Source organism: Conger conger, chromosome 3 (assembly GCF_963514075.1).
Source record: "Conger conger chromosome 3, fConCon1.1, whole genome shotgun sequence".
NCBI lineage: Eukaryota > Metazoa > Chordata > Actinopteri > Anguilliformes > Congridae > Conger > Conger conger.
Window position 1 is genome coordinate 32,874,646 of NC_083762.1, and position 27,728 is coordinate 32,902,373.

Consider the following 27,728-nt stretch of genomic DNA (forward strand, 5'->3'; position numbering starts at 1 on the left):
GAACTAAGACACAGCAATGAGACAACGATCAGAACTTTCACTTGACAACATAGCAACCATCAGAACTTTTACATTGCAACAAGGAACCATCAGAACTCACACTGCAACACAGCAACCATCAGAACTTTCACACTATAACAACCACCAGACCCATAAAAATATAATGGTACCTATCATAATAGCAACCATCAGATTCAGAAATCTCAGCTTGCATTTTGAAACTCTTCATTATAAATTTAAATAAATGAAGCTTCTTAATTATTAGTGGTATTCTGATGGTTGTGAGAATTACACCAATGCAGGACTTTGCTGTGGCCATGTGTTTACAGTCAAGGAAGTCTCCTTGTCCATCCTTAACCCACTTTTATAGTATGATGTTGTTAGGATGGTAGAACATGTAGACGTTCCAATGAAGTGCAAACAATGTTTAATGAACACGATAAACTTTAGGTATGTGAATAGAAGGTAAAAAAAGAATGACAAAGCATGGGACCAAGGGAAAGTACAAACAGGAAACAGGAAGCCCAAAGCAGTTTACCTTGATTGGGGTCTGCCCATCAATACCGTCCTGCCCACTGTAAGAGAAAAACATGAGGTGGGTCAGTAAGTTCATCAGCACCCCCTAGCCTGCAAGGGCTGAAGAATTACCCATGGTGCAGTGCGAGAAAAGGAGGGGGCTTATTTACTTGAGGGAGTCCGTGACCATTTCCGTCGGGTAAAGCAGCATTCCCGACAGTTCTGTTGGTTCACGGTTCAACCTGAGAGAGGGGGAGGGTTCAGGTTAACCACAAATGCTAACCCACTGGTCCATGTTCCCCCACACAGATGGTGCAGACCCACATCCCTCAAGTAAAACAAGGGGCTGTTTCTGCCACACTTGGGACCCCACCTTCAGGTCACATGTCTCCCCCTTTTAACCTCAGCCCCAGGACCCACAGCACAGTCCGTATTTATTTGGACAGTGACACATTTTTGGTTGTTTTTACTCTGTACTCCAGAAAACAAACAGTTTAAATAAAACAATGGTTAAAGTGCAGACTTAAGTGCAGAGGGTTTTTACATCCATATTGGGTCAACCATATTTTAGGGGACCAAAAGTAATTGGACCAATGAACACAAACTGAAATAAAGTCAATATTTTGTTGACATCACCAGATGCTGGGTATCTTACCTGGTGATTCTCAGCCAGAACTCTACAGCAGCTATCTTTCGGTAACTATTTGCTTCAGTCCAGTTTTCAGCCAGTGAAACGCATGCTCAATTGGACTGAGGTCAGAGGATTGACTTGATTTTTGCCCAAAAAAACTCCTTGGTTGCTTTGGCTGCATGTTCTGGATCATTGTCCTGTTCCTGTATACTTCGGCATTCATCCTGCTCCTGCCATCGGCACTGACATCAATGAACAGAAGTGAGCCAGTTCCAGTCGCAGTCATACATATCCGAGCCATAACACTACCCCCACCATGTGTCGAGAGATGAGGTGGTATGCTTTGAATCATGAGCTGTTCCTTTTTGCTCAACACCTTCCTCTTTCACTCTGGTACAGGTTGATCGTTCTCTCATCTCTCCATAACACTTTGTTCCAGACCTCTACAGGGTTTTGTACGTCTTTGCAAACTGTAACCATTCTATTTGTGAGGCTTGTTAGGGGTTTGCATCTTGTGGTGAACCCTCTGAGGTTATGCTGTCACAGTTTTTCTTGATAGTTGTCTTTGACACCTCTACGCCTACGTCCTGGAGAGAGTTCATGATGTGTTGAACAGTGACAAAGGGATTTTTCTTCACCATACAATGGTATCCACTTCACTGGTCTTCAGTTGTTTACCAGGTAATTTGCCATTGCTCTGGTCAATAGTGTGTTCTTGCTTCTTAACAATGTATCAAACAATTTTGGCTATGTCTCTGACTGATTTTTTCTGATTTTTCAACCTAATGATGAGCTGCTTTACTGGCATTGACACTTGTTGAAAGACAACAACAGCAATTACTTTTGGTACCCAAAAAGTGGGGGGACTATGTATAAAAACAGTTGCTACACTGTTTACCCAATATGGATGTAAAAACTGTCATCGCATTTTGACAGTCATCATTTTATTTAAAATTCAATTTGCTCGAGTACAGACCCAAAACAACAACAAAAAATGTGTCACTGTCCAAATACTTATGGACTGCACTCTATGTCTTAAAAACTCCTGGGCTCAATTAACAATGAAAACATATCCAGAGTGGCCATGATTGAGGACCATCGCCTGAGATCAGCAGAGTACAGACCAAAACTTAGCAGTTTCACTGAGCTGCTCTCACATCTCATTCACCTGGGAAGTGGTCCACATTAATCGGTCAGGGCCTGCTCATACCATCCAACACGAAAAAAAAAAAGTCATCTCTGAAAACCTTGTGCACACCACTAGCATTTTATTATTCCATTCCCCCGGCTATCCCCACATTACAGGTAAATAAAACCTGGTCAGAAAGAAACATTCAGCCTTGAGCCATACAAATATTGGTCTCTGCCCCTTCCAAAATGGAAAAATGATCACTTCTTATTAAAATTCAATGTATTGATTTGTGGGGCACTTAATAATGCAACAATGGTGTCAATGTATTATGATTATTATTATTTATTATTATTATTATTATATAATTTGTCACCCCCTGGGAGGGCCAGGACAAACCTACCCACCTGTCTGGATCTTGCAACATCTCCACGGCTTCCTTAAGCTGGTTGATCATATCAATGTGGATCTCTGAGCCTTCTGTGACCTTTGACCTGCAGGAAGGAAAATATCAGTCATCTCAGGACAAAAATACACATTCACCCATGCAGACCAACAAATCCTTCCACATTAGTGTGATGAAAAACTATTGGCAAGTTTTACTTCTTACCCATTCACAAGCCAACTGCCAGACTCACAAGCCTATTCTTACAAACTTCATAGGTAAGGGGAGCATTTCACTGGCTGACATCATAAAAGCACATAGACAAGGCTTTGTCCAAATCAGAATGCTTCTGGGGACACTGCATCTGCATCTTTTGATCAGAGCCATCAAAGTTATCAAGCGACTTTACTCCCACACACAGAAACTTGACAACTCCTTTTGTATTGTTAGACACAACAATGCATATTTATTTATATTCTGCCAGCATGAGGTGTCTGGGTTTAGAAGTCCCTACCATTTTCCCTTATTGTTTCTTTCCCTGCTCTAACAAAGTTTTAAATAATTTACTTGTATGCATTTGATCAGCTGAGAGAGCTGGCGGATGGCAGACATGGGGGGTGTAATGTTGGGGCATAGAAATACAATGGGAGGATGTTTGTACATGAGGAATTGCTGTCAGTAAGCGAGAGTGTGTGATGGGGGATGCCATAGTGCGGGAGCACTGCAAAAACATTTCCAAACAAGAGCTCTGCATTTCTCAGCCAAGAGGACATTCGTTCCTTTCTCTGCTACCACCAGCAGTTAAGGTTAGGCACCTTTCAAAAAGTGTTTAGCACCTGCCCCAGGTGACCTCTAACACAACCTGGGCAAGTATTTTCTCAACAGAAGCTCAGGTCAAATTAATCACGGTCACATACTCAAACAGAGCTCCATTCTCCAACACAGTCAAACATTAAAGCTCCACGACAGAGAGAAACCAGAAAGAAATCCAGTTACAATAAAAGAGAAAGAGAGGGACAGAGGGAGGAAAAGGTAAAAGGAGAAACACTTAAAGAAAGGCACTGAGATGTTACAGTATTACCATTGCTCTTTTAGTTTGAAATGCACATGCTTTTGCCACACCCAGAGCATAGATTGTGTGGTAATGATCCAAAGAGAAAGAAAAAGATGCAGAGTAAGAATAGTTGGAGATAGGAACAGACAGAGACAGAATAAAAGAATGCGGGTGAGAGCAAGAGAGAGAAAAGAGGGATGAGGCGCAGGAGGGATGGGAGAGATGAAGAGGAATATACCCACGTCTGTTCTGAGGCCCAGCTGGTGTCTTCCTCTATCCTGAGGGGCTCGCTGAAGTCCGACGCCCGACCCTGCAGGAGAAGAATACCACAGCAGCTGCAGTCAGGTCAGGTGATCCCCAGCAGAGTCTACGATTGGCTGATAGTAACACTAACCCCCTCCCGACTGGTTGCCTGTCTGTCACAGAGAGAGTGAGACCAGTAAGATGCCCCCCTGCTTGCCCCTCCCTTTTGTACTACCCCACAGGCATACAGATCAGCCAGCACACTACATGCAGAATAAAGGGTGTCTCTCTCTGTCCCCCCTCCTTTCTCTTTCTCTGTCTGTTTCGCTTTCTCTCTCTCCCTCATTACCTTCCCAGAATCCCTCACTGTCACTTGCACATGCGGAAATGTCCCAGGGGGTGGGTGGTGGTGTTTCTGTGTGTGTTTGTGTGTGTTTGTGTGTGTGTGTGGGAGGGGGTATGGTGGCTGGTGATGGCCTACATTGCAGCTGGAACAACACTCACCCTCTAACACAGACATACATACAGACGCACATGCACACACACACACACACACACACACAAATACACACACACTATTCTCATTGAGTTTTCATTGCCAAGTGATATATAGGCTATCCAGTTTTGGTCTACTCAAATTTATTTTTGTGTATTTTTGGAAAAGTACATTCTTTTTTTTCCAAAATGTTATGTTATAAATCCACACAACTGAGAACGACTCACTTTTCAAACACCTGTATTCATCAGGATCCTGTAAAAAGGGAAATCTAATAGGGGGTCTCTCAATAGAAAATCCATCTCACCAATAACCTGGAAAAAGGTAGCTTTGCATACTTTCACCTTCCTGGAGTGCTTTTGTGTCAAATGTGAATATTTCACAAGGAATTTTCTGTTCTTCCTCGGTACTTCATCTTTGACAGAAATTCGACGTGGTTTGGGTGGATTCACATCAAGCTGATCCTGAATGATCTTATTGGGGTTTTCATAAAACTTGTCATGACTAAAAGTGAAATCATCAGCAGTCAGTAGGTCATCGTGGAATAACTGGCCGCTGTCCCTCACGTTGCCCTTTCAAAACATTATTCAGTATTCATTATTTGTTATATCACCGTTTGGCTGTGGGACAGCCTAGTAGCCTAGAGGCTAAGGTGGTTATAGCCCCGGTGGAGCCACGATAAGATCCATGCAGCTGTTGGGCCCTTGAACAAGGCCCTTAACCCCACATTGCTCCAGGGGGATTGTCCCCTGCTCAGTCTAATTAACTATAAGTCGCTTTGGGTAAAAGCGTCAGCTAAATAACTGTAATGTAATGTAAATGTAATGCATATAACAAAATATGCCATCAAACAGAAGTGGCGTTTATTGCGCTTTCTAATAAAACATGTGTATTCATGTACCTGTGACTGTGAGATATTGTTGAAATAGTATAATTTCATAGCTCTGTCAATTGTAGACATTTTGACACTTATCTCAATTCTTTTTGGATTTAGCGTTTATCCCATTTTGTAATGAAACTATTCAATTACAACATTTTTGTTTACAACATTATTCATTATCCTCCACAGCTGATATTGCGTTTATTGTAAAACACTGAGAGAACACAGTATCAGTACATGCCAGAGCATTGCATGTACTCACTCACACACAACATGCTCTATGTTAACATGCATTATTAAGGTTACATCACTTTCACATTCATCTTCCCAAAGCACTAAGTGGCTTACAGTAGGTGGGAGACCTAGACCCCTCCCTTCCCTCTGTGTACACTTTTTTTTAAACAATTCTAATCTATTCGTCTCAGAACCAAAAGTTTACTATGTATTATTATTATGCTGGCTTCATGGGGGGTGGGGGGGCTTTTGTAAGTTGCATAAGGTTTGCAAATTGCAAGACATTTTATGTGAATCTATGATGAGCTATGTTAGGCACCCAGGAAAGGCCAGAATCTCTGTTGTGGAATACTTTCACAATTAAAAAATGCTTTTTTTTTAAGTTACAGGGGCTTGCCTTGATGTAGCTGGCGAATGGTGAGGTTAGGCCAGACTGCTCCGTCCGTCCCTCAGACCCTTCACCCTCCCCCCCCTGCACAGGGCTTGGCTGGGGGTCCGCTAGGGGGGTTAAAATGCATTTTTAATTGTGAAAACGTACATAAATATACTATTACATGCTTAATTGTATATATTATTAACACTTATTTATCATTTTTAATTGCTTATCCAAAAAGAGAATAAATATGTATTACTATTGTACATTTTTTCAGATAACTGTTTCTGATGTGGCTAGTAATACAGGTGACACAACCTGTGAGAGCGCTGATGTGGTCAGTAATACAGGTGACTCTACTGTACCTGTGAGAGCGCTGATGTGGTCAGTAATACAGGTGACTCTACTGTACCTGTGAGAGCACTGATGTGGTCAGTAATACAGGTGACTCTACTGTACCTGTGAGAGCACTGATGTGGTCAGTAATACAGGTGACTCTACTGTACCTGTGAGAGCGCTGATGTGGTCAGTAATACAGGTGACTCTACTGTACCTGTGAGAGCACTGATGTGGTCAGTAATACAGGTGTCTCTACTGTACCTGTGAGAGCACTGATGTGGTCAGTAATACAGGTGTCTCTACTGTACCTGTGAGAGCATTGATGTGGTCAGTAATACAGGTGTCTCTACTGTACCTGTGAGAGCACTGATGTGGTCAGTAATACAGGTCTCTCTACTGTACCTGTGAGAGCACTGATGTGGTCGGTGGAGTCGTCCTTGCACAGGTCACGCTCCTCTGTGATGTGAGACATGGGCATGCTCAGACTCAGGCTGTCCTCATCCGAGGGCTGGAATGACACGCAACGCCCTGCTGACGTTAGCATCCTCTCCCCAAACCTGAACCCTGCCTAACCCACGCTCCACCTCCCAAAATCACAAAACACAGCAGGGTGGGTCTCTAAGGGTAATTTGCCCACCTGCTCATAACCTTTTCTGTCAATCACTTAACGCATTGGTACTCATTTCAGTTACAGTGGCTTGAGATAGAGTACAGTTGATTCATGATTCACTCTGGAAGAATGTATAGTGATCCACATAACCAGGTAGCACAATTTCAAGAAACTAAGAAAACAGTGTCAACACAAGGACCAATGAGCGCACACACACACACACACGAACACACACACACACACACAAAGCCTACCTCAGTGGCTGACAGTCTCTTGTCTCCATTGTCACTGCCGACCCCGGAGTCTGTGTCCTGTTTCTTATGCTGCTCTATGTCTTCAGTGCTTTGGGTATCAGAAGGATAGGATTGTGGGTAAACACAGAGAGGACAAGAATCAACAGGCCCAGAAACTATCCATTCACCTATTCATGCACTCACTAACTCATTCAGCCTTTCAGTCATTCAGTCACTCTCCCATTATTTCGCTAAGTCACTCACTTAATCATTCACTCAAACACTTTCTCACTTCCTCCTTCACTGACTCTCTTTCGGTGAGCAGATCCACTAATCAGGATGTGGGAGTTGGGACTACACTTAAGAGGACACACAGAGTCCCACTGATGTTTTAGAAATTGTTTTCATAAAACCAAAACACATTTTATTTACAAGTGTCACATGACCCAGATTAAAATGTGAAATGTTTTTGTTGTTGTGTGGTGGTTTATAGAAATATTTATAAATGTATTTTTGCCCATCCCTGTTGTGAAGGTTGTGATACAGCATGGCTTACCTGCCAGAGGAGGGGTGGGACAGGCCCTCAATGACTGGGAGGTAGAGAGAATCAGCCATTTTGTCACTCCGACATGCCTCCATGTTCAGATACTTAAATATGTGCACTTTTCCCTTCATGCAGATCTGCAGAGCAACATAACACACAGTGCTACTTAATACACACACACACTCTAAGCCACAAGCAGAAATAGTAATGTGACCTTCCTCAGTGGTCTGCAACATGAAGTAATGCTTGTGCATGTATGCGTACATGTGTGTGTGAGTGTATGCATGCCTGTGTGTGTGTGTGTGTGTGTGTGTATGCAGGTAGATGTTGTTTACATACACAGACACAGCTCATACAGACCAACCTGCGCAGGTGGGCTATGCAGGGGGTTATTCTCCAGCTGCAGGGACTGGAGCTGGGTCATCTTCCTGTAGCAGAGGGGCACGCTGGTGACTTTATTGCAGGAGACATCAAGCTTCACCAGGGGCAGCTCCGCCAGGTCTGAGTGAGAAAGAGAGGGGTCAGGGCAGCTGACCAGCCTGCTCACAACATTCTCACAATGTTAGTACCAGTTCATAACAAGTGTCATAACATCACCAAAGGTTTTTACAGACACACTCGTTACATTCTCATGTCATTACTACAGGCTCTACACACTACTCACACTGTTCTTATGACGTTACCATAGATCCTACAGAATAGGCAGATAGTCTGTACTCTGTATTTCTAACATTTCCCTGCTGAAAAAAAACAGCCCAAGCTAGTTCAAACCAGCTCCCAGCTTGACATGGTTTTACCAGCTCAAGGTGTGTTTTGAAACAACTGGTAGTTGGTTGACCAGCTACCAGCTCAATTTTCAAGCTGGTCAAGCTGGCATAACTGGATTTTACAGCAGGTTCTGTTTATCTGCCAGTGAAGCTTTGGCCTTTTAAAATCCAATTCTACTGAAAATTCATGAAAAGTTGTGACCAAGGACGACACAGATATGGACCGATGAGAAAGAATGCTGACCGCAGTAGGAGCTGCTGTGCAGTGCCCATGGTTCATATTGATCAAAGTGTGCAGGAACTGGCCAACAATAGATAGATACTCAGAAAGAAGATAGATATTTAGTCTCTGCGCAGGCCACCACAGATGACAGGGCAGGCAAAGAATAAATCATTTCTTTGTTATAAATAATGGTTCTCCCAGAGTGTTTGTTATATAGAGGGATATTTCTGAGGAAAGAAAGGTGCAGATTTTAATTGTTCTATATCTGGAGTTGGTGGGAGACAGTGACTGTGAGAGTGACTCAGCGCATTGTTATCCTTAAAGCGTTTTTGGAATTGGCAGATGCTCTGTTGTTAGTTTAAAATAATTTCCGTCATCCGTAATTTCTGTCATTTTCTTCTGTATTTATGATGTCCTGTTGATGTCCTCTGTACCCTTATGAGCACATGCCCTAAAAATCTTGGGAAGCACTGGCTAACTCTTGACAAGCCAGTGTGCTACAGAAACCTTGGGTAAGAGAGAAGGAAAGAATCAGAATGAGTGGAGTGAGAGCAATTTTAAAAAGGCATAGGATGAAAGAGAAAGAAAGATTAATCAAAAGGGACATAGAGGTAGGAAGAGACAGAGACCGGGAGACAGAGAGAGTTATGTGAGAGAGTGAGCCATCTCTAGACTAATAATAACTAGTAATACCTATGGATAGCCTTTTACAGCTACTTCATAATTAAGATGACTGCATTCAGAGATACACATTTTGACAGATCTTACACAGGATGGAGAACTGCATCTGTTAAATTGTAAAAAGCAGCCATTCTTTTTTTAATCAGAGGAATATACGAAAAAATAAAGACCCAGCTGATTGATCCATGATTTGCTTCTGGGACACAAATTATCCTGTAGCACTACAGGGCCTTGTTGTAAAATACAGCTATTATCATCTTGAAATTACTAGCTACCAGGAAATCCTTTGTGTAGTTTGTAGAGAATCAGGTGAACACCACTGCTACAGGACGGCAGGGTAAACCTCCTTCCTCTAGTCCAGACAGAGGACCGGTGCCTCTGTCTCCACATCGCAGTCTAAAAACTCAGCTAGCAGTCGGAAATATCCCACCCAATCTGGGATCAAAGCTGACAACCCTGTTGTCCAAGCATGGTTTTGAAACAGCTGGTAGCTGGTTGATCAGTTCAGACCAACAGACAGCTCAACAAGATTCAGCTGGCTAAGCAGTTCAGACCAGCTCCCATCTCAAGCTACGTTTTAAAACAGTTTGGTTGACCAGCTATTAGCTCAGAGAAGCTACCAGCACTAGCTGGTTGACCAGCCCATACCCAGCTAGACCAGGATTATGACCAGCTTTACCATGCTGGTTGACCACCTCATACCCAGCTAGACCAGTTTATGACTAACTTGATCAGGTCAATTTTCATAGCTGGATTTTATAGAAGGGACAGACTCTATTCCACAATAGACCTGCAGAAACTCAGTAACCCAATGCACAATTTAAGGGGGCTTCCAGCAAACAGAAGCTTTATCAGATTTGTGTATATGATTAAAAAATTGAAGCACCCAGAGATCGGTGTCAGAGTAGAACATTTAGGATGTGTAAGGGTTAATTCCTAGATTAGGCACAGCAGTACTGTAGATCCTTACCAAGAGCTTTTGGGATACCATCATTGTGCAGCAGTGCTGATAGCTGTGCCAATGTCAGGCCATTACTGACTAGTACCTGTATGCACTTGCTTGCTTGCTAGGACTAGCCCAGATACTTCACCTTCAATAATGTAATAATACTGTAGTAATTCAGCAGCCACCTACAGCTCAGCATTTATGTAATCTGAATCATTGTGTGATTTCCATGGCTATGTTCAAAACCGCACATTAGCACACTATTTAGCACACTTTCCCCATACATTTGAATGAAATCAGCCTGAAATTGAATAGTATGCGGTTTCGAACACAGCCTATGTTTTCTCCAGCACATGCATTCAGGAAGTGTCCACTGGCCATTCTGACGAACCTGTGACTTCTATGGTTCCTCCAGCACTAATGTCCAGGAAGTGCTCACAGTAAGCAGAATGACTCTAATGAATCTGTGAACTCTATTGTTCTTCAGGCGCTCACCTTCCGGAAGCGTGCACAGGAAGTTCCTCCTCACACTGAGCTCCCTCAGGGCCCGGAGCCTCCTGATGTGTCGGGGCAGGGCGGTGATCTCATTACAGCTAACATCCTGTAGGGGGTACATGAGCAACAGGAAACGGGTCAGGGATTCTCACTCAGGTTCACAAATGAAAAAGTCAATCTGTTCAGCCAATCACCACAGCTGGTATAAACAGGTCCTAACCAGGAGCGGGCCCACAGCAATGTGGCTGGAGTGTGTCACTTTCAGAAAATTCTTGGTTTCAGCGTGTTCCTTCCAATCCTCCACCAAAGTTATGCCAACAACTCCTACTCTAATCAAAGGTCTCCTGCAGCTACTGACATTTAGTGTGACCTTTACCAAGCCTTTCGAAGGGAATACAGAGTAAAACTCTGCCTTACCCAGAGGTAACACTAAAGGCCCATCCACACCATGAACTATAATCATAACAATAACTATTTAACTATGTTTTGTCATTCATGGAGCTGGAAAAAATTACATTACATTACAGTCATTTAGCAGACGCTCTGATCCAGGGCAATGTACAATAAAGTGCAAATCAAACCCAGGGACAATTGCGATGAGGACTCAAGAGGAAAGTATTGTTTAAAATATTAATTATAAATATTGTTCATTACTGTCGTCGTCATTATAGTTGTGGTGTGAACTTCATCGTCCACTTGAGTTAGACAATTTTTAAAACAACATATTTATAGTTGTCATTATAGTTATCATTCTTGGCACGGATTGGCCTTAAGGCTGTAAACTGGAGGTTGGGCCTCCCATTACAGAACCCTTGACTGTTAAGATCAGATAGTTCACTCTGTATACATCTGTTGACTGCTGCCCCCAGCATGTTTTTCAACTTGTGCAATTGTTCTTATCAGATCAAGACAATTCCAAACTTGATCGTTGCCAGACTAACTAAAAGCCAGTTCTGTTGAATCCTAACACATACGCATACATACTGTCTCCGCATGAACACACATGCACACATACATATACACACTCACAGACACAACCATGTACATACACAAGCACACATACTTATACACACTCACAGATACAACCATGTACATACACATGCACACATACTTATATACACTCACAGACACAACCATGTACATTCGGGGCCATAGGTTTTGACCCCGAAAGGGGGGAATTTGACTTGTGATTGTTTATCATGCTTTTAGGAGGGAGATCTTTTGTTCTGTGAATTTTCCCCTACAGTACATACACATGCATACATACGTATACACACTCACAGACACAACCTTGTACATACACATGCATACATACTTATACACACTCACAGACACAACCATGTACATACACATGCATATTCAGTGCACTCCAAAAATAGAGGAATGATAGAGTGAAATTTGTTTAGTTTTTTTTGGCTATATACTTGCATTTGGATTTGAGATCAAAAGATGAATATGAGACAAAAGTACAGTCTCAGCTTTTATTTCTTTACTTTTTAAATTTTATTAGCTTTTATTAACATGTGTACATGTTTTACCATGTTTTACCAACACAAAAGCAGTTGTATCTGTAAAATGATAAACATGTATCCATGTAAATACCATGGAATAAAAGCTGATTGTCTGTCTGTCTCATATTCATCTTTTGATCTTAAATCCAAATGCCTTAAGCATTTAGCAAAAAATAACACATTTCACTGTACCATGTCCACTACCATTCTTTTGGCAGGCACTGTACATACATACACACATACATACACACTTAAATGCATTCTTACACACACACACACACACACACTTGCATGCCCACACATGCACACACACACATGCATGCCCACACACACACACACACACACACACACACATGGATGCATGCAGGCTCCACACACACACACACACACACACATGCATGCCCATACACACACACACACACACACACACACACACACACGCATATACATGCCCGCCCACACACACACACACATACACGCACATGCATGCCTGCCCACACACACATACACACACTGACCAGCTCCATCAGGTCCCTGAGCTGGCCTATGGCTTCAGGAAGAGCTCCCAGCTTGTTGTTGCTGGCGTTGAGGACGCGCAGTGGAAGGGCACACAGGCAGGCAGGCAGTGCTGAGATCTGGTTCCGGCTGAGGAGAGAGGGGGATGGAGGGAAGGAGGAGAAGACATGACCCTGTTAAAATATGTCATTCATTCCAAAGTAGGCTATACCATTTTTGGGATCAATTCCCAAGGGGTGGCATTTCTCATGCACACTTTAGCAAAAGGCAGTATAAACCAACAGAGCTTCAGTGACCCTCAAGAAGTACGCCTGGAAAATATGCATAATTCAGCCCACGAGAGACTATGACATCACCAGACTCATCTATCATTTTTGGAAGAACTGTAGACAAGCACTGTCAAGTCGCATTAGAAAGAAATAAGATAATTAAGAAGTGAATACTCTTCTTATTCTTATATTAAACACATTCACGCAGGCACACACAAGAATGTGCACACATGTGCATATCTAGTACACAGATACACACCCACACACACAAACACACACACACATAGACAGATTGTAGTGGATCACAGATAGGTGAATTACATAAAAACAGGATTTAATCCAGTTCCATATATAATCCTAGCACACACATAGTAGGGCACAGAGGTCATACAGGAATAAATACAGAATGACATACACACACACATACATACATTTCAGCTCCAAGTATACGCACACACACACACACAAACACACACACTTTTCAGCTCCATATTCAACAGGTTGCCACATGCGGCCTTTGCCATGGAAGCTGAAATAAAGCCTTTTGTATGGCATTTTCAGATGGAATATGCAGAGAAGGTTTCATCCCACATCACTGGCAATGCACTCAGACTCCTACACAGCACAGCCTGTAAATGTCTGCCTCTTGGAACCCTGCGGACATTCCGGAGCACTGGCCACTTTGTTTTACAGGAGGATTCCGGAACGCTCCAATCAGTCTCCTGGGGCAAACACACTGACGGGAATAAACTGGAGAGGAGGGCTTTTCCTAGATTACATCATTTCAGAATGCTCACACATTCCAAAGTCGAATGGACGCAAATCCACCTACCTCCCTTCCTCAGAAAAAAGGCAACACCCAACACCCCACCCAGCAAAAAAGCAGGGACTTTCTCATTATTCTGATGCCCCTTTCCTTACATACAGTACCACCCACCCTCACATTAGACAGGAATCTTACCCCCACTCCCCCATTACATGGGGTACACATAGTCATGGGATGTGAGGGAGGGGGCACAAATCAGGATGACAGCTTTGCTGCAGCAGTTTGGCAGATACTCCCTAAAGTTAGCATTAATGTTCCAGTGTCTGGATCAGCTCAGGCACGCACAGGCAGGGAGAAAGAGAGAGCGGTAAGTGGGACCACACAAGCAGCACGAGAAGACCATAAATGCCACCTCACTCCCGAGGCGTATGAAATCATGTACTTGGATTCCTGGCTGCGGCAGGGTGGCCCGGCCAGGCCTGTAGGGTGGTGTTGGGAGAGAGGGGTTAATTCAGCAGGTTTGTCTACATCTGAGACCAACCCATCTGGATCCCTGCACCAAAAACTCCCTTGGTGGAGCAAATAGGAAAAAACCTTAGTAGGATTTTATTAGATGCAGAAAAGATCTTCAGTTCACACTGAAGTTTAATTTTGGTGAGAAATGAAGAGGAGATCGCCTGGTTTAGTATTGTCACCCTGCAGCAGATTGCAGCATTGTTTAGTGTGATTATTAGGGGCTTATATTTTCAGAGCTTTTGGTCATGCGCTGCTGTTGTAGACTTCATGGGTGACGCATCCTGATTCAAGCTCTTACGTTTACAGTATAAGGGCAGCTAGCAGAATGCATCTCACAGGGCAAACTGAAAAGGACACCTGAAACACAGAATATACCTGCCTCTTACAAATATAGTTAGAATAAAAGCTGAAATCCAAACCAAATAGGTTTCAAAAGAAAAGTAGCCCAACCTGCTAAAGCAAATGTCCAGCTATATAAGGGGATATCATGTAGAGTAATACATACAGTGCAGTCCATAAGTATTGGAGTGTGGACACATATTTGTTAGAGTTAAAGTACAGTTAAAGTACAGAACTAAATTTAATTTGAGTGGTTTTACATATTGGGTGAACAGTGTAGGAATTGTAGCCATTTATAATCTCACCAATTTTAGGGAACCAAAAGTAATTCATAGTTGTTTTATTTCAACTGAACCTTTGCTGGATTAAAGAGGGAAATGAACAAAAAAAAGAAAAAGTGTCACTATCCAAATACTTCTGGACTGCACTTAGCCTATGTCAACTTTGAAAAGGGCTTTGAAAAGAGCTTTGAAAAGGGTGCCTGCATGCATGAAAGATAAACAATGCACAGGCTCCTGGGAGCCAGCACGCAACCTAAGAGCACTGCCAAAATACGGCGCAGTTCATTTAGAACAGGAAACATCATTCATGCCCTTCCTAAAGCCATTTCACAGTTGCACAGGCCAGCTAGAAACGGCACTGGGAGGCACAGAGCTTTAGCCCCAGAGCTTGAGGCTCAACAGCAGCCCTTGACAGCAAACCGCAGGTCATGGGTGCCAAATCAAACGGGTCTGATTCAACCCATGTAAATCCATTTTGGGCGTTACTAAGGAAACGGACATGTGACCCAGACGCTTCCGTGTTTGAATTCTGCGTGGGCTGATGCTGTGGAGTCCTTAATATGAGTGGTATTACAGAGTACTGTAATATGAGTGGCTTCTGTATAAATATCTAGCTGAGTAATAGACCCATAGGATGTAAAATGAAAGGGGAATACGTAATATTGTAATATAATGGAGGCTAGGCAAGCATATTCAGACGAGGGGGTGTCACGTGGAAAATGTGAAGCAATACTTCCATCAAATACGAGGACCTGAATAGTTCTAAGGTTGCTTGTGGAGAGAGGGTTCTAAGGAAGCATATTTGTACATGCAGAGATGGTTTTAAGAATGCATGTTTGTACATGGAGATAGGGTACTAAGGTTGCTTGCTTGCAAGTGGAAAGAGGATTCTAATGACGCATGTTTTTACATTGAGATAGGGCTTTAACTGTGCATGTTTTGAATTGGAGATAGGTCTAATGATGCAGGTTTGCACATGGAGAAATGTTTTAAGGATGCAAGTTTTCACATAGAGAAAGTGTTCTAAGGATGCAGGTTTGCACGTGGAGAGAGGTTTCTAAGGATGTATATTTGCCAAGTAAAATGCACCATACAGAGCCTTGGGTGTTTGATGTCAGATCAAGCTGCAGTGCTTGTTAAACACGGGCCTGATGGCTAGTGTTTAATGCCATAATACTGCCACTTCTTCTCCCTTGGAAAAAAGATCATATTTACACATGGAGAGAGGGTACTAAGGATGCATGCATGTAGATGCAGAGAGGGTACTAAGGATGCATGTATGTATATGGAGAGAGGGTTCTAAGGATGCATGTATGTATATGGAGAGAGGGTACTAAGGATGCATGTATGTATATGGAGAGAGGGTTCTAAGGATGCATGTATGTATATGGAGAGAGGGTACTAAGGATGCATGTATGTATATGGAGAGAGGGTACTAAGGATGCATGTATGTATATGGAGAGAGGGTACTAAGGATGCATGTATGTATATGGAGAGAGGGTACTAAGGATGCATGTATGTATATGGAGAGAGGGTACTAAGGATGCATGTATGTATATGCAGAGAGGGTACTAAGGATGCAGGCAGGCACATAGAGTGTTCTAAGGATGCACATTTGCACATGAAGATATGTTAAATGCTGATGATGAAATTTGAGATTCTGGTAACAAATGCATACCTGCTGCATACCACTGTACCACATGTGTCTGACCTCATTCTGAGGCTCATATGATACAGTGTGCTCCTGTAAGCAGGTGGCCTACTTCCTGTGCCCATGGGAAATGCCGAAATTAAGTTCACAGGCACTGAAAAATACATCCCCAAAATTCCTTACATCTATAAAGAAGCTGCACCAGTTATCGTATTTTCAAATGTAAAACAAAATAGTGATGGCACTGTAGCCATGAATCCTATTGGAATATGAAAGAATACATTTTAACCTACATTACTTCATGAAATGTCTGAACATAGCGAATGGGAGTAAGGGCTGATGAATCACATAATGGGCAAAGCAATCATGTGCTGTGAATCAATGACTCGTATAAACCAATAAAACCCCTTTGTCAGTCACAGTAAAACATAATCACTGGTTAAATTCAGCAAGTCTTTTGCAACCTGTGGTGGCGCGAGCCATTTTCTGCTTCAGGGGGTGTCAGCCACCTATCACTGTACGGACGTTGAACACTCATTTCAATGTTTAACTGTAGTTAGCGCCGGGGGGGAACAGAGTGGGGGGAGATACAGGTCTGACGGCTTTCCAGTCTGAGGAGGAGCCTGGAGGCGGGCTTCCAGGAGGAAGAGGAGGTGGGCTTCCAGGAGGAAGAGGAGGTGGGCTTCCAGGAGGAAGAGGAGGAGGGCTTCCAGGAGGAAGAGGCGGTGGGTTTCCAGGAGGAAGAGGAGGGAGGTTTCCAGGAGGAAGAGGCGGTGGGTTTCCAGGAGGAAGAGGAGGAGGGCTTCCAGGAGGAAGAGGAGGTGGGTTTCTAGGAGGAAGAGGAGGTTGGTTTCCAGGCTGAGAAGGAGGTGCTGTCCTGAGAGGTCACGACCCTCAAAACAGGGCTCCATTGTGTCTGTGCTGGGCGGGAGAAACAAGCCTCATCGGGACACACTGCCAAAAAACAAGGCCACAGAGACACCCCTCTCGCACTCCTCTTCTCCCAACTGGCCTCGGTCCAGGAGAGTCGGAATGGAACGGAACAGAAAATTAGATGGAATTAAATCTTTATATCCGCGTGTTCCTGACGAAGGGCATGGCAGCCCTCCTCCTCCGTCACCATGGAGATAATAAAAGATACCAAGAAAGGAGATTAGCTGCTGAAATATCCTCACCGTCCCAGACAACCCATCTCTGCAGCACTCTGCCAGGGACAAATTCTGCCCCCCTCATCGCTTTTCTCTGGCGAGAGTGTGCGGCTTGTTAGCAGAGAAAGAGAGGATGTGGCTGTGCTGCGTGTGGCTCATTAACTGGACAGTTAAATCATTATTTGACCCAGGTCCAGGACTTTTTCCACAGTGTGCGTTTGTGTGTCTATGCGTGTCCCCATGTATGCATGTGTACGCATGCACATGCTCACGGTTTGCATGCATGTCTGTCGATGCATGCATAAAGCTGCAAGCGCTCGTACTTGAGCATGCATAAGCGTGGGTGTGCGTGGGCGGATAGAGGTGGGTGGTCTGTGAGAGCAGTATTCCTGGAAGGGAGCGCACTGGTGAGAAAAGGACGGTGAGACGAAAGAGCTGTTCTCAGATCAGCTTGCCGGTGTCACTAAACCCAATAAACAAACAGTGCGGTCTCGGTGAGAGTAAGAGGCTGTTCTCAGATCAGCTCGCAGGTGTCACCAAACCCAATAAACAAACAGTGCGGTCTCCTTAAGTCCAGTGTTTCAGTATAGAGGGAGAAGTGGGAGGAGAGGTTGCATATGAAGACATTTTAGGAAACATACTGAAATCTTATCACATCTTGCAGATGTCTGAAAGCATCAATAATTCATATTTGGGCACATATTGTGAAGTGTTCAAATTTCATTTGAATGAGCTCTGTTATCTGTTATCAGGGGGTTTCTCAGACTTTGAGACAGGCAGTGCTGGGGGCATAAATATAATTGCTAAAATATATTTGCTGGTGGCGCAGACATATAAACCAGGTGAGAGAGCCATTCATATTAGAAATGAAATTCATACCATGCAACTATCAAATACAGGTCTGTGAAATACTGCCCATTCCAGGGGAGGGGAAGAGGCAGTATTATGGTTTTAAACACTCACCATCAGGCCCGTGTTTAACAAGCACTCCAGCTTGATCTGACGTCAAACACCTGAGACTCTGAGTGTGTGCTGCATTTAGGTCACCTCAGAAGCCGACAGTTTCCGACTACCACGTAGGAAATGTCCTATTGAACGGCTATAAATGTTGTCATCCCGGATCTGAACCCTGGGCACCTCGAGTACCACGCGTTCATTGGTATCACAGCTGAACAAAGCATCAATGCTGAACACAAAGTGGCACTAACCACATTGCCATTTTATCCAAGGTACAACCTCCTGACACAAGCAGTGTACACACAATTACTGACAGCCTCTTAAACCCTACCCTTCGCTCAAACCTAAACTTGGTGTTAGCCCTGCCTATAATCCACTCAAACGTTACTCTCAGAACCCTGTTTACATCTCCCTTCAGCTGCCTCCTCATTTCACTCCTTTATCAAAAAGAATGGATCAGAAGATGGAACTATAAAAGCAGTAATGGACAAAAGCTATCTAAAATGGATACAAAAGGAGGCTCGCATAAAACCAGTTATTGTTGTAGTTGTTGACGTACCTTGGCCTAGAAATCTTGACTATGCCTGGCTGAACACTTTTAAGTCATTCTCCCCATGAGTCCACCATTATAAACCTCTTAATATAGATATATAATATTAAATATTCATTGATTTACCTCATTGAGGTTGCTCTGGTCTCATGAGGTAATGAGGCTTGTGCCTGCTTAAGGTGTCATACCTCAGGTCTAAGGAGGTGAGCGACTGGAGGTTGATGATGCTGTCAGGGATGGTTCTGATGCAGTTGTGATAGAGGTTCAGGGCTTCCAGGGCAATGAAGTGACACACCTCAGAGGGAACGTCCGTCAGCCGGTTCCTGGACAGGTCTGGGGACGGAGAGAGAGGGAGTTTTTAACATTTTAATATTGTTTTAACATTTTCAAACCTCTTTAAATGGTTGGCATTTATATAGCACCTTTATCCAAAGTGCTGAACAATTGATGCTTCTCATTCACCCATTCATACAGACACTCACACACCAATGGCGATTGCCTGCCATGCAAGGCTGCAACTCTTTATTAGGGCATCAAAGCATCAACTGAAAAGGTGAGAGAGAGAATGAGAGAGAGAGAGAATCGGTGTAATAAAACAGGAGAAGGGGAGAGAGGTACATAACCCCATTAAGAGGTGAAATTAAATCCTAAATAAAGCATTTTTCCATTTTAAAGATAGCAAGTGCATTTAATATTTTAACTTCTTATGTTTCAAATGGAAATGATTCAAATGAGCAGGGGTCTGCTGCCCAGAGGATGGAGGCTCAGTTCCCCTGACATTTCTCTCGCACCCTTGAGCAAAATGCACTAAAACCATGAACTGTGTAAAACCATAAAGTGCACATCAAGCACAAATGGGAAATATATGGAATCTAAACTATGAAAATTACCATATGGGAGTCCACTAAGCAAATATTGAAATTTATCTGAACAGCAAGGACACTCCCATGGCACAATCCGCACCCGGATACCATACAATAGCAGAAACCAAGAACACACACACGATTTTAGCTGCAATTTAGTCCTCATAGCAACAGAAAGATTATTGCTGAAATGCAGCATTCTCACACTGAAATTATGCCTTGGCTTAGCAGTGCATGAGCCTTACTTATTAGCTACAGCTGTTCTCAAAAGCACACATGTTTCTTAATATAGTGTTATCAAAGAGTAGACTTCCATCTGTACAACTAAGACACCTCTGTCAGTGCATAATACAGGCAGAACAGCACCCTGTGCTAGCATTCTTTCCAGGGATGACATGTTTTCCTGAGTTGGATGCACATTAATGCATCCTAATTAGGAGGACATTAATACATCCCAATGGTTAGCTCCAAAATTATTTGTCCAGGTAGCACACATCAACAAGAGCAAGTGTTCCTAAAATGGAAGCACTGCAAAGCCCTGCAGAACAGTTTCAAGGCTGTAACAATAGGCACCTGCAATAACCCACATCTGCCACTAGGGGCCCCACAAGCTGTTATAAATGATCAATGCATCTAAGAATGCAGAAAACATTTGGGGCTCTACAGTTTCCAGCAGGGTTCCAAGGCTTCCTGCCCTGTGCCACCACAGAAGAAAAACACAGAAACCTGGATATTAGCTACAGCCCAGCACACACAGCTGCAGGACATCCTATTGTTCTCTTCTGCTCCATTAATGAACCCAGCTGCAGTTTTCTCAAGTAAAAATGTCAATAAGGAAGTCTGTATTCCATGCAGCCACAATGGAGGAAATTCTTTGATAAAAAAGTAGGCTAAATAAAATAAATAACAGGCACGCACGCACGCACACACATGCATGCACACACACAAACGATCCCTTTCGCTTCATGATTTCCAGACAGCTGATTTTGCTTGCACCCCGGCAAACACTGACCGGAATCTGATCTGTCAGACCATGCGTCTTGTTCAAATGCCAAAATATAATTTTACTCTATTCAAATAGCGTAGCTCACCTCGGGTTATTAAAAAGGTCATTAGCGCATGTCAGGGCAGCTTCCTCCTGCAATGAGTCATACAGCGCTGCAGAAATCCTCCAACCTGCTGTAGTGCGTCGTCATATACCCTGACACTGCCGCATTGTTTACCTGTCACAACAACGGCGCGACTTTGTTCTGTGGCGGTTTGGCCTTGAGGAAACAGGTGGGCACGAGAGGTAAGGTGCCTGTTCTCGGAAGCGTTTTGCATAATATAGCTCTGGCGTCTCGTCTTTCAGGACATTATCTATTATTCCAACATCACACGGACATGCACTCCTCCGGGCTACATGCTGTTAGTAATATACAACTGTCCTGTGGTAGTAAGTTATGAAACAGGCTCAGTAATTCTGCCGTTGTGGGGCCGTTGTGCTTTTGTATTTCAGTACAAAGGGCTATAGCTACCCATAGAATGGCCTCTAGCTACAACCTGCAGAGGTGTGACAGTGGGACATGCATGATGTACTGAAACCTGCTGTATGGTTTACAGAGTCTCTCTGGATAAGAGCATGTGGTGACATTTACGTAATGTACATTACATTACCATTATTTAGCTGATGCTTTTATCCAAAGAGACTTACATTTCATTTGTGGGGTTAAGGGCCTTGCTCAAGGGCCCGCAGCTGCACAGTTCCTATTGTGGTTACATAGGGGTCTGAACCAGCAACCTTCTGGGTCCCAGTCAATCAACTGTCCTGACTCCGATCCGAGTCGGGATAGTGAGCTAATAGTGTCTCTCTGGGAGTATAAGGGATATTCCACTTGTTTCACTTCTGCTGGTAAACCACCAAATCAGGTAGTTTCAGGAAGCTGTTTCCAGGAATGGGTTGTGCTTCCGTATCTGAAAATGGCTCATATTTCCACAAAAAGCAGCTATACCATATCACTCACCCCTAGCAGAAAGATCTTATTCACAGCTACCACCCACACACAGTCTAGCACAGACTACTAATACAACCAAACAGTCACAGCCTCAATAGCCCAACACAACCAAACACAGTCCATTACAGCTAAACACAGTCCATGGTCTAGCACAGTCTAACATAGTTACAACATGTTTAATACATTTTCATATAATCTATTCAACACAGCTACATGCTCTAATACAACCTATAATAGGCAATAATACCACATCACTATATTCCCAGACTGAAAATGGCTGAAATTTAACAGCAGGACAGGGTATTGTAGAGGCCAGACTGCTGATATCCTCTGGTCTGTAAATGCTTTAAGCCAGGCAGTTATGACTGCTTTTTCACTTACCTCAACTCAGGTAATTGCAGTTATGTTCTTGCGCATTAGTATCGTAACTCCCTCTGGATAAAGGCATCTGCTAAATGAGATGTAACACACAAGCCCTAAAGGCAGCGCTGCCATGCAGATCTGCACACACAGGCTGCTGGCCCAGGGCCCACAGAGAGCTGAGAGTTCTGGGGGGAGTCACGATGAGGCTTTATTATCTGCATGTCCAATACCTGGTGGGCCTCTGGGGTAGAGACGACATGGATCACAGCCCAGGACAACGGTGCTGAAGAGGCCCATCATTCAGAGCATGGCATGACGGCACCTCTGCAGGCGTGGTTAGATAGATAGATAGATAGATAGATAGATAGATAGATATATTCATCCCGAGCTGGGATATAGCGGTAGCGGATATCCCAGCGAAGCTTTTAAGTACTGTATCAATCTTATATAATCTTTCATTGTTATGTACTGTGCTGTGAAGAAGTACCTTCGTGATTTCTTCTATTTTTGCATATTTGTCACACTGAATGGTGTCAGATCTTTAGACAAACTTTTATATCAGACAAAGGGCATCAAACATTATTACATGTTATTTTGCTGACACATTTATCTGAAGCGACTTACAGACTAAGCACGAGACAATCTCCCCTGGAGCAATGTGGGGTTAAGGACTGTACTCAAGGGCCCAACAGCTGTGCAAAACTCATCGTGGCCACAGTGGTGATCGAACGTCCCACCAGGCAGGTCCTAGTCATGTAGCTTAATCACTAGGCTACAGGCAGCCACTCACCCATGTCCATGTGAAAAGGTAATTGCCCCCTACTTAGTTCACTCCTATTAAACCTTACCATCAGAGTGAAGCAAAGTTTTTACAAGCACACTATGCCAGAAGAGAAGAGATGAGAAAAATATTTATTGTTGTTGAAATATATCAGTCTGGAAAGGGTAACAAAGCTATATCTAATTCTCTGGGACTCCACCAAATCACTACCACCAAATGGAGGACACTTGGTGTAGGGGTCAATTTTCCCAGGGGTGCAGCAACAACTCATCCATGACGTCAGAGAAAATATAAAAAGAATATCCAAATAACTGAGCGGTCCTCAATAGGCTCTCTAGGCAGTGTCATGGCAATAAAAAAGAGACTGGACAAATTCATGGAAGAGTAGCAAGTTGGAAGCCATTGCTAACCAAGAGAAACATCAATGCTCAAATTAGCAAAAAAGCACCTTGATGATTCCCCAAGCCTTTTGGGATAGTGTTCTGTGGACAGAAGCAGTAAATCAAAAGTAGAACCTTTTGAATGATGCGGGTCATTACGTCTGGTGTAAAGCAAATGTAGCATTTCCCAGTAAGAACATCATACCAACAATCAAACCTGGTGGTTGTGTGACGGTGTGGAGATGCTTTGCTGCATTGGGACTTGCCATTATTTAAGCAACCGCAAATTCCACTCTGTACCAGAAAATTCTTAAAGAGAGTGTCCGTTTATCTGACCGTGATCAGAGTCCAGATCAGAATGGCTGAAAATGAAAAAATGTAAGTTGTGGAGTGGCCTAGTCAAAGTCTTGACTTGAGCCCAACAGAGATGCTGTGGGCAGAACCTGAAATTAGCAATTAATGCATGAAAACCTACCAATAAAGCAGGTCTGCAAAGAAAAGTGGGCTAAAATTAGCCTACTGATGTGAAATTATAGAAAGCATTTGGTTGCATTTATTGCTGCTAAAGGTGGTGCAACCAGTTATCATGTTTAAGGCAGCAATGACTTTTTCACATGGGTAATATGGGTGTTTGCTAACTTTTTTCATTAAATGAAAAAAATATTTACAAAAATGTGTTTCGTATTAGGCTACTCAGGTTTCTTTTATCTAATATTGCATTTTGTCTGAAGATTTGGAACCATTCAATGTAAGAAATATCAGGAAGGGGAAAAATACTTTTTCTCACCGCACTGTATGTGAGGATGAACAGATTCATCACATGATGCAATAGCTGCAGGTGCTAAGCACCTGATCGCCCACAAGAGCCACATGATCGCCCACACCGGAGTACAAGGGCCAATCCATTTTGTGCTCTCAGTTATTTAATTAGTCTAATCATTTCTTTGTGCTGACATTTATGATGGAAGAATGAAGTATATACATGACCAAAGTTACTCACCTCTGCTCTGAAGTAAAGAGGTCAGGACAATGCAACAAATACTGTCTGACTCTCCCTCTATAGTCCATTATTGACTGCACTGCTGGGCTGACATCCACAGCTGACTCTGGTATTTGACTTTGGGGCACAACAACATATTAGAAGCCAGTGTCTTAACAGGATGAGCCACCCAGCAGCTCGTAGCATGTTGTACATGCTGATAATTATTGTCTCTTTCTGAGTCCTGCTGCTTGGTAAAGACCCTGCATTACTCAGATGAGAGGGGGGATGGTTCACCATCAGTCAGTCAGAGGGAACAAGCACCATAAAGATCACAGATGGCCTGACTGACGATAATCCTTCAGCAAGCTGCACGCTAGTAAAAAAAAACCCCGCCTCTGTGACAAGCGTTAAAGCATTACAGAGGCCGAGCTTAACATTAACCTAGCCGTGACATCACTCAAATCCAGATTAAGATTTGCTTGGCTCGTGGGGGCCATCATAGATACCCTAGGTACACAGGAACACTTGGTGGTCTATCTCTACCTCTCCCCCACTCTCTCTCTTGTTTATCCATCTCAGCAGGTCATAGTTACCACTTTTCACGTGTGCCTGGGGAGTGAGTGACCGGGTTTCTCATCTTTAAATAGAGAAGAAGGCCATGTCCCAGCATGCAGGAGAAACTGAGCACTGTCCATAATTCAAATATGACAAGCACCTCGCACACCCAGCTCTTCTAGACTCCTTAAGCAGGCTCCACCTACCTCCTCCACATACTCCCCATCCAGTCCCATTCTTAGCTGCATCCCCGGAAATGTTCAGCAGTTACCTAACTCACTTACCCATGCCTCCATTTTGTTCTGCTTTTGGCAAGAAACCGGTTCAAACCATAACCCCGCCATAGTGCTGCTATATGTACATGTGAAACTGCAACCCCCCCCCCCCCCCCCCCCCATGTTCTGCACTTAGCACTGTTACATACACAGTGTGCTTCTCTGTGCAGCCTCTCCTTGAAAGGCAGGAAGCCATTTCATAAACAGCGCTGAGACAAACTTAACTTAGGCATGACCCTAGTGCCCCCCCTCACACTTTCTCCCATACAATCTCCCCATCTCAGTCCCTTTTTTTCTCTCTCCCTTATTTCCTCCCTGATAATCAGTTTTTCTCCCTCAATTTTCTCTCATCTCATCCCTTCTTTCCCTCTCTTTCTTTCTCTCACTGTCCTCCCTATTCAGGCAGTATATAAGAATGTAAGAAACGAGAGTGATCAGGATGGGTTTCTGGGTCAGTCGTGACCCCCAGGCCCCTGCTGACAGAGCAGAGAGGCTAATCACAGCTTCCGGTGTCACCCATAGTGTCCAAAGAAACTCGGCCCACTCACGTGTCACCCCTGAGATCCTGCTGGAAGAGACACGTGGCTGTGAGCAACCTTCTCAAGGAATCGGGCCTGTCCAGCCCTGTCAGCATCAGCCAATCGCTGAACCAAAGGGGGCCACTTCAATTAAACTGATAAAAATCCCCATAACACTTCTCATTGCATTTATTTACACTTGAAGCAGGTCAGTTTCATTACGTTACATTATGTTTATTCAGCGGAAGCTTTTATCCAAAGCAACATACAAATGCTTAAGTGCTTACGGAAGGTCATTAGAACAACTATAAAGCAGGTCAGATAAGATACAATTTACAAAAAGTTTCAGTTTCATAGACTCTTCTTATTCTACTCTACTACAGAGAAGGAAGTGGAGCCAGACAGGCTTGCTATCTGTACAAAACGACTCAGAATTTACCACGTTATTTTGAACAAGACACTAAAAGGTGTGGTGTTTTGAGTTTGTAGGCGCAGCCGTTGTGTGCAAGCACCCAGCACAGTTCGCAAACAGCCCACAGGTTTGCAGATGTCCCCCTGTCTACATTGGTCTATCTAAATATCACATACCTGGTTGGGTCATGATTGACGTTCAACTATATTTTCCCATTCAATTCATCAATTCATGTCCCGTAGTAGCATTGTCAGAGTCTGAATACTTTTTTGAAATGAATAGGCTACTTTTGAATGAAGAGCTGCTGAACGCAGAGATTTTCAGGGCCAAAATTCCAGGCCAAAAATTTCCATGAAGAAAAATCTGCGACAAAGACAAAGAAGCACGTTATTTGGAGTAAACTGCCTACTTAAAAGTCAGGGCTATCAAATAGCATTTTAGCCCAAGACCTCACTATCCTACTCTCTAGCACACACACAGTTACAGAGGTTATGAAACATTCATACACTCCCACACACACACACACACACACACACACGCACATTAATGCAAGTCCCACTCACAGCTCTAGGAAAGAACAGCAGCATTATTCAGCAAATATCTGTACAGTGGAGAGGTAGTGTTTCAGACTGTTGACATCAACACTACACACACCACATGGCCACATGTCACACTCCGGGCTCCCTGTCCAACCGTTTTCTGTGTCCTGCCTTGTTGTCATGTCTCTTGTCCTCGTTTGCTTTCCGTAGTCGTTACTTCATCTGTGTCTCGTTACCTGTCTCCCTGCACCTGTTAATCATCTCAGTTAATTTGACTGTGTATTTATACCTGTCTGTTTGCCTAGTTTATGTGTCTTGACCATGCTTTCCAGAGTTTCTCTGCCTGCCTGTTCCATGTATTGACACCCTTTTTGTACCCTGACTTCTGTTTCTTGGATCTGCCTTCTGTTCTGTTTTGGATTACCTGTTATCAAATTTGCTTTGCTCATCAGATTTAAACTTTGTTACACGTGTTTGCCAGTATTCGACCCCTGCCTGTCATTGAATAAAGACATTTATTCTGCCTACTGCTGGGTTGCGACTGGTTCTCCGGTCCCGACACCTGATACCCACACATGTAAACACATCCACATGCATACACACAGACACTTCAGTCAAGAGTTCTACTGTACTGTATGTTCAGAAGGAAGGGTACACTGTGACACAAACTCTACATACAACCCTCTAATGAGGGACAATGGTTTCCCTAAGAAACAGCCAGCAAATGTAAGCAGCCTCGGGGCATTATGGTTACACATCCGAGCTAGCCACTGGAGAACTTGG

General features: G+C 43.5%; 1 protein-coding gene across 6 annotated transcripts in view; it reads right to left on the reverse strand.

Moving 5' to 3' along the window:
* The window catches only part of LOC133123997 (leucine-rich repeat and calponin homology domain-containing protein 1-like), a 67,613-nt gene that overhangs the window by 27,651 nt on the left and 12,234 nt on the right, over positions 1-27,728 (reverse strand). For all 6 annotated transcript variants that reach the window (XM_061234770.1, XM_061234768.1, XM_061234769.1 and 3 more), the window contains exons 2-13: positions 19,472-19,616; positions 12,809-12,935; positions 10,780-10,885; positions 8,032-8,168; positions 7,680-7,804; positions 7,145-7,232; positions 6,683-6,788; positions 5,966-6,066; positions 3,958-4,025; positions 2,684-2,770; positions 687-758; positions 539-575 (exon numbers count right to left, since the gene is read on the reverse strand). In XM_061234770.1, the coding sequence (XP_061090754.1) occupies positions 539-575; positions 687-758; positions 2,684-2,770; positions 3,958-4,025; positions 5,966-6,066; positions 6,683-6,788; positions 7,145-7,232; positions 7,680-7,804; positions 8,032-8,168; positions 10,780-10,885; positions 12,809-12,935; positions 19,472-19,616 (1,199 nt within the window). The remainder of the gene's footprint in view (positions 1-538; positions 576-686; positions 759-2,683; positions 2,771-3,957; positions 4,026-5,965; positions 6,067-6,682; positions 6,789-7,144; positions 7,233-7,679; positions 7,805-8,031; positions 8,169-10,779; positions 10,886-12,808; positions 12,936-19,471; positions 19,617-27,728) is intronic.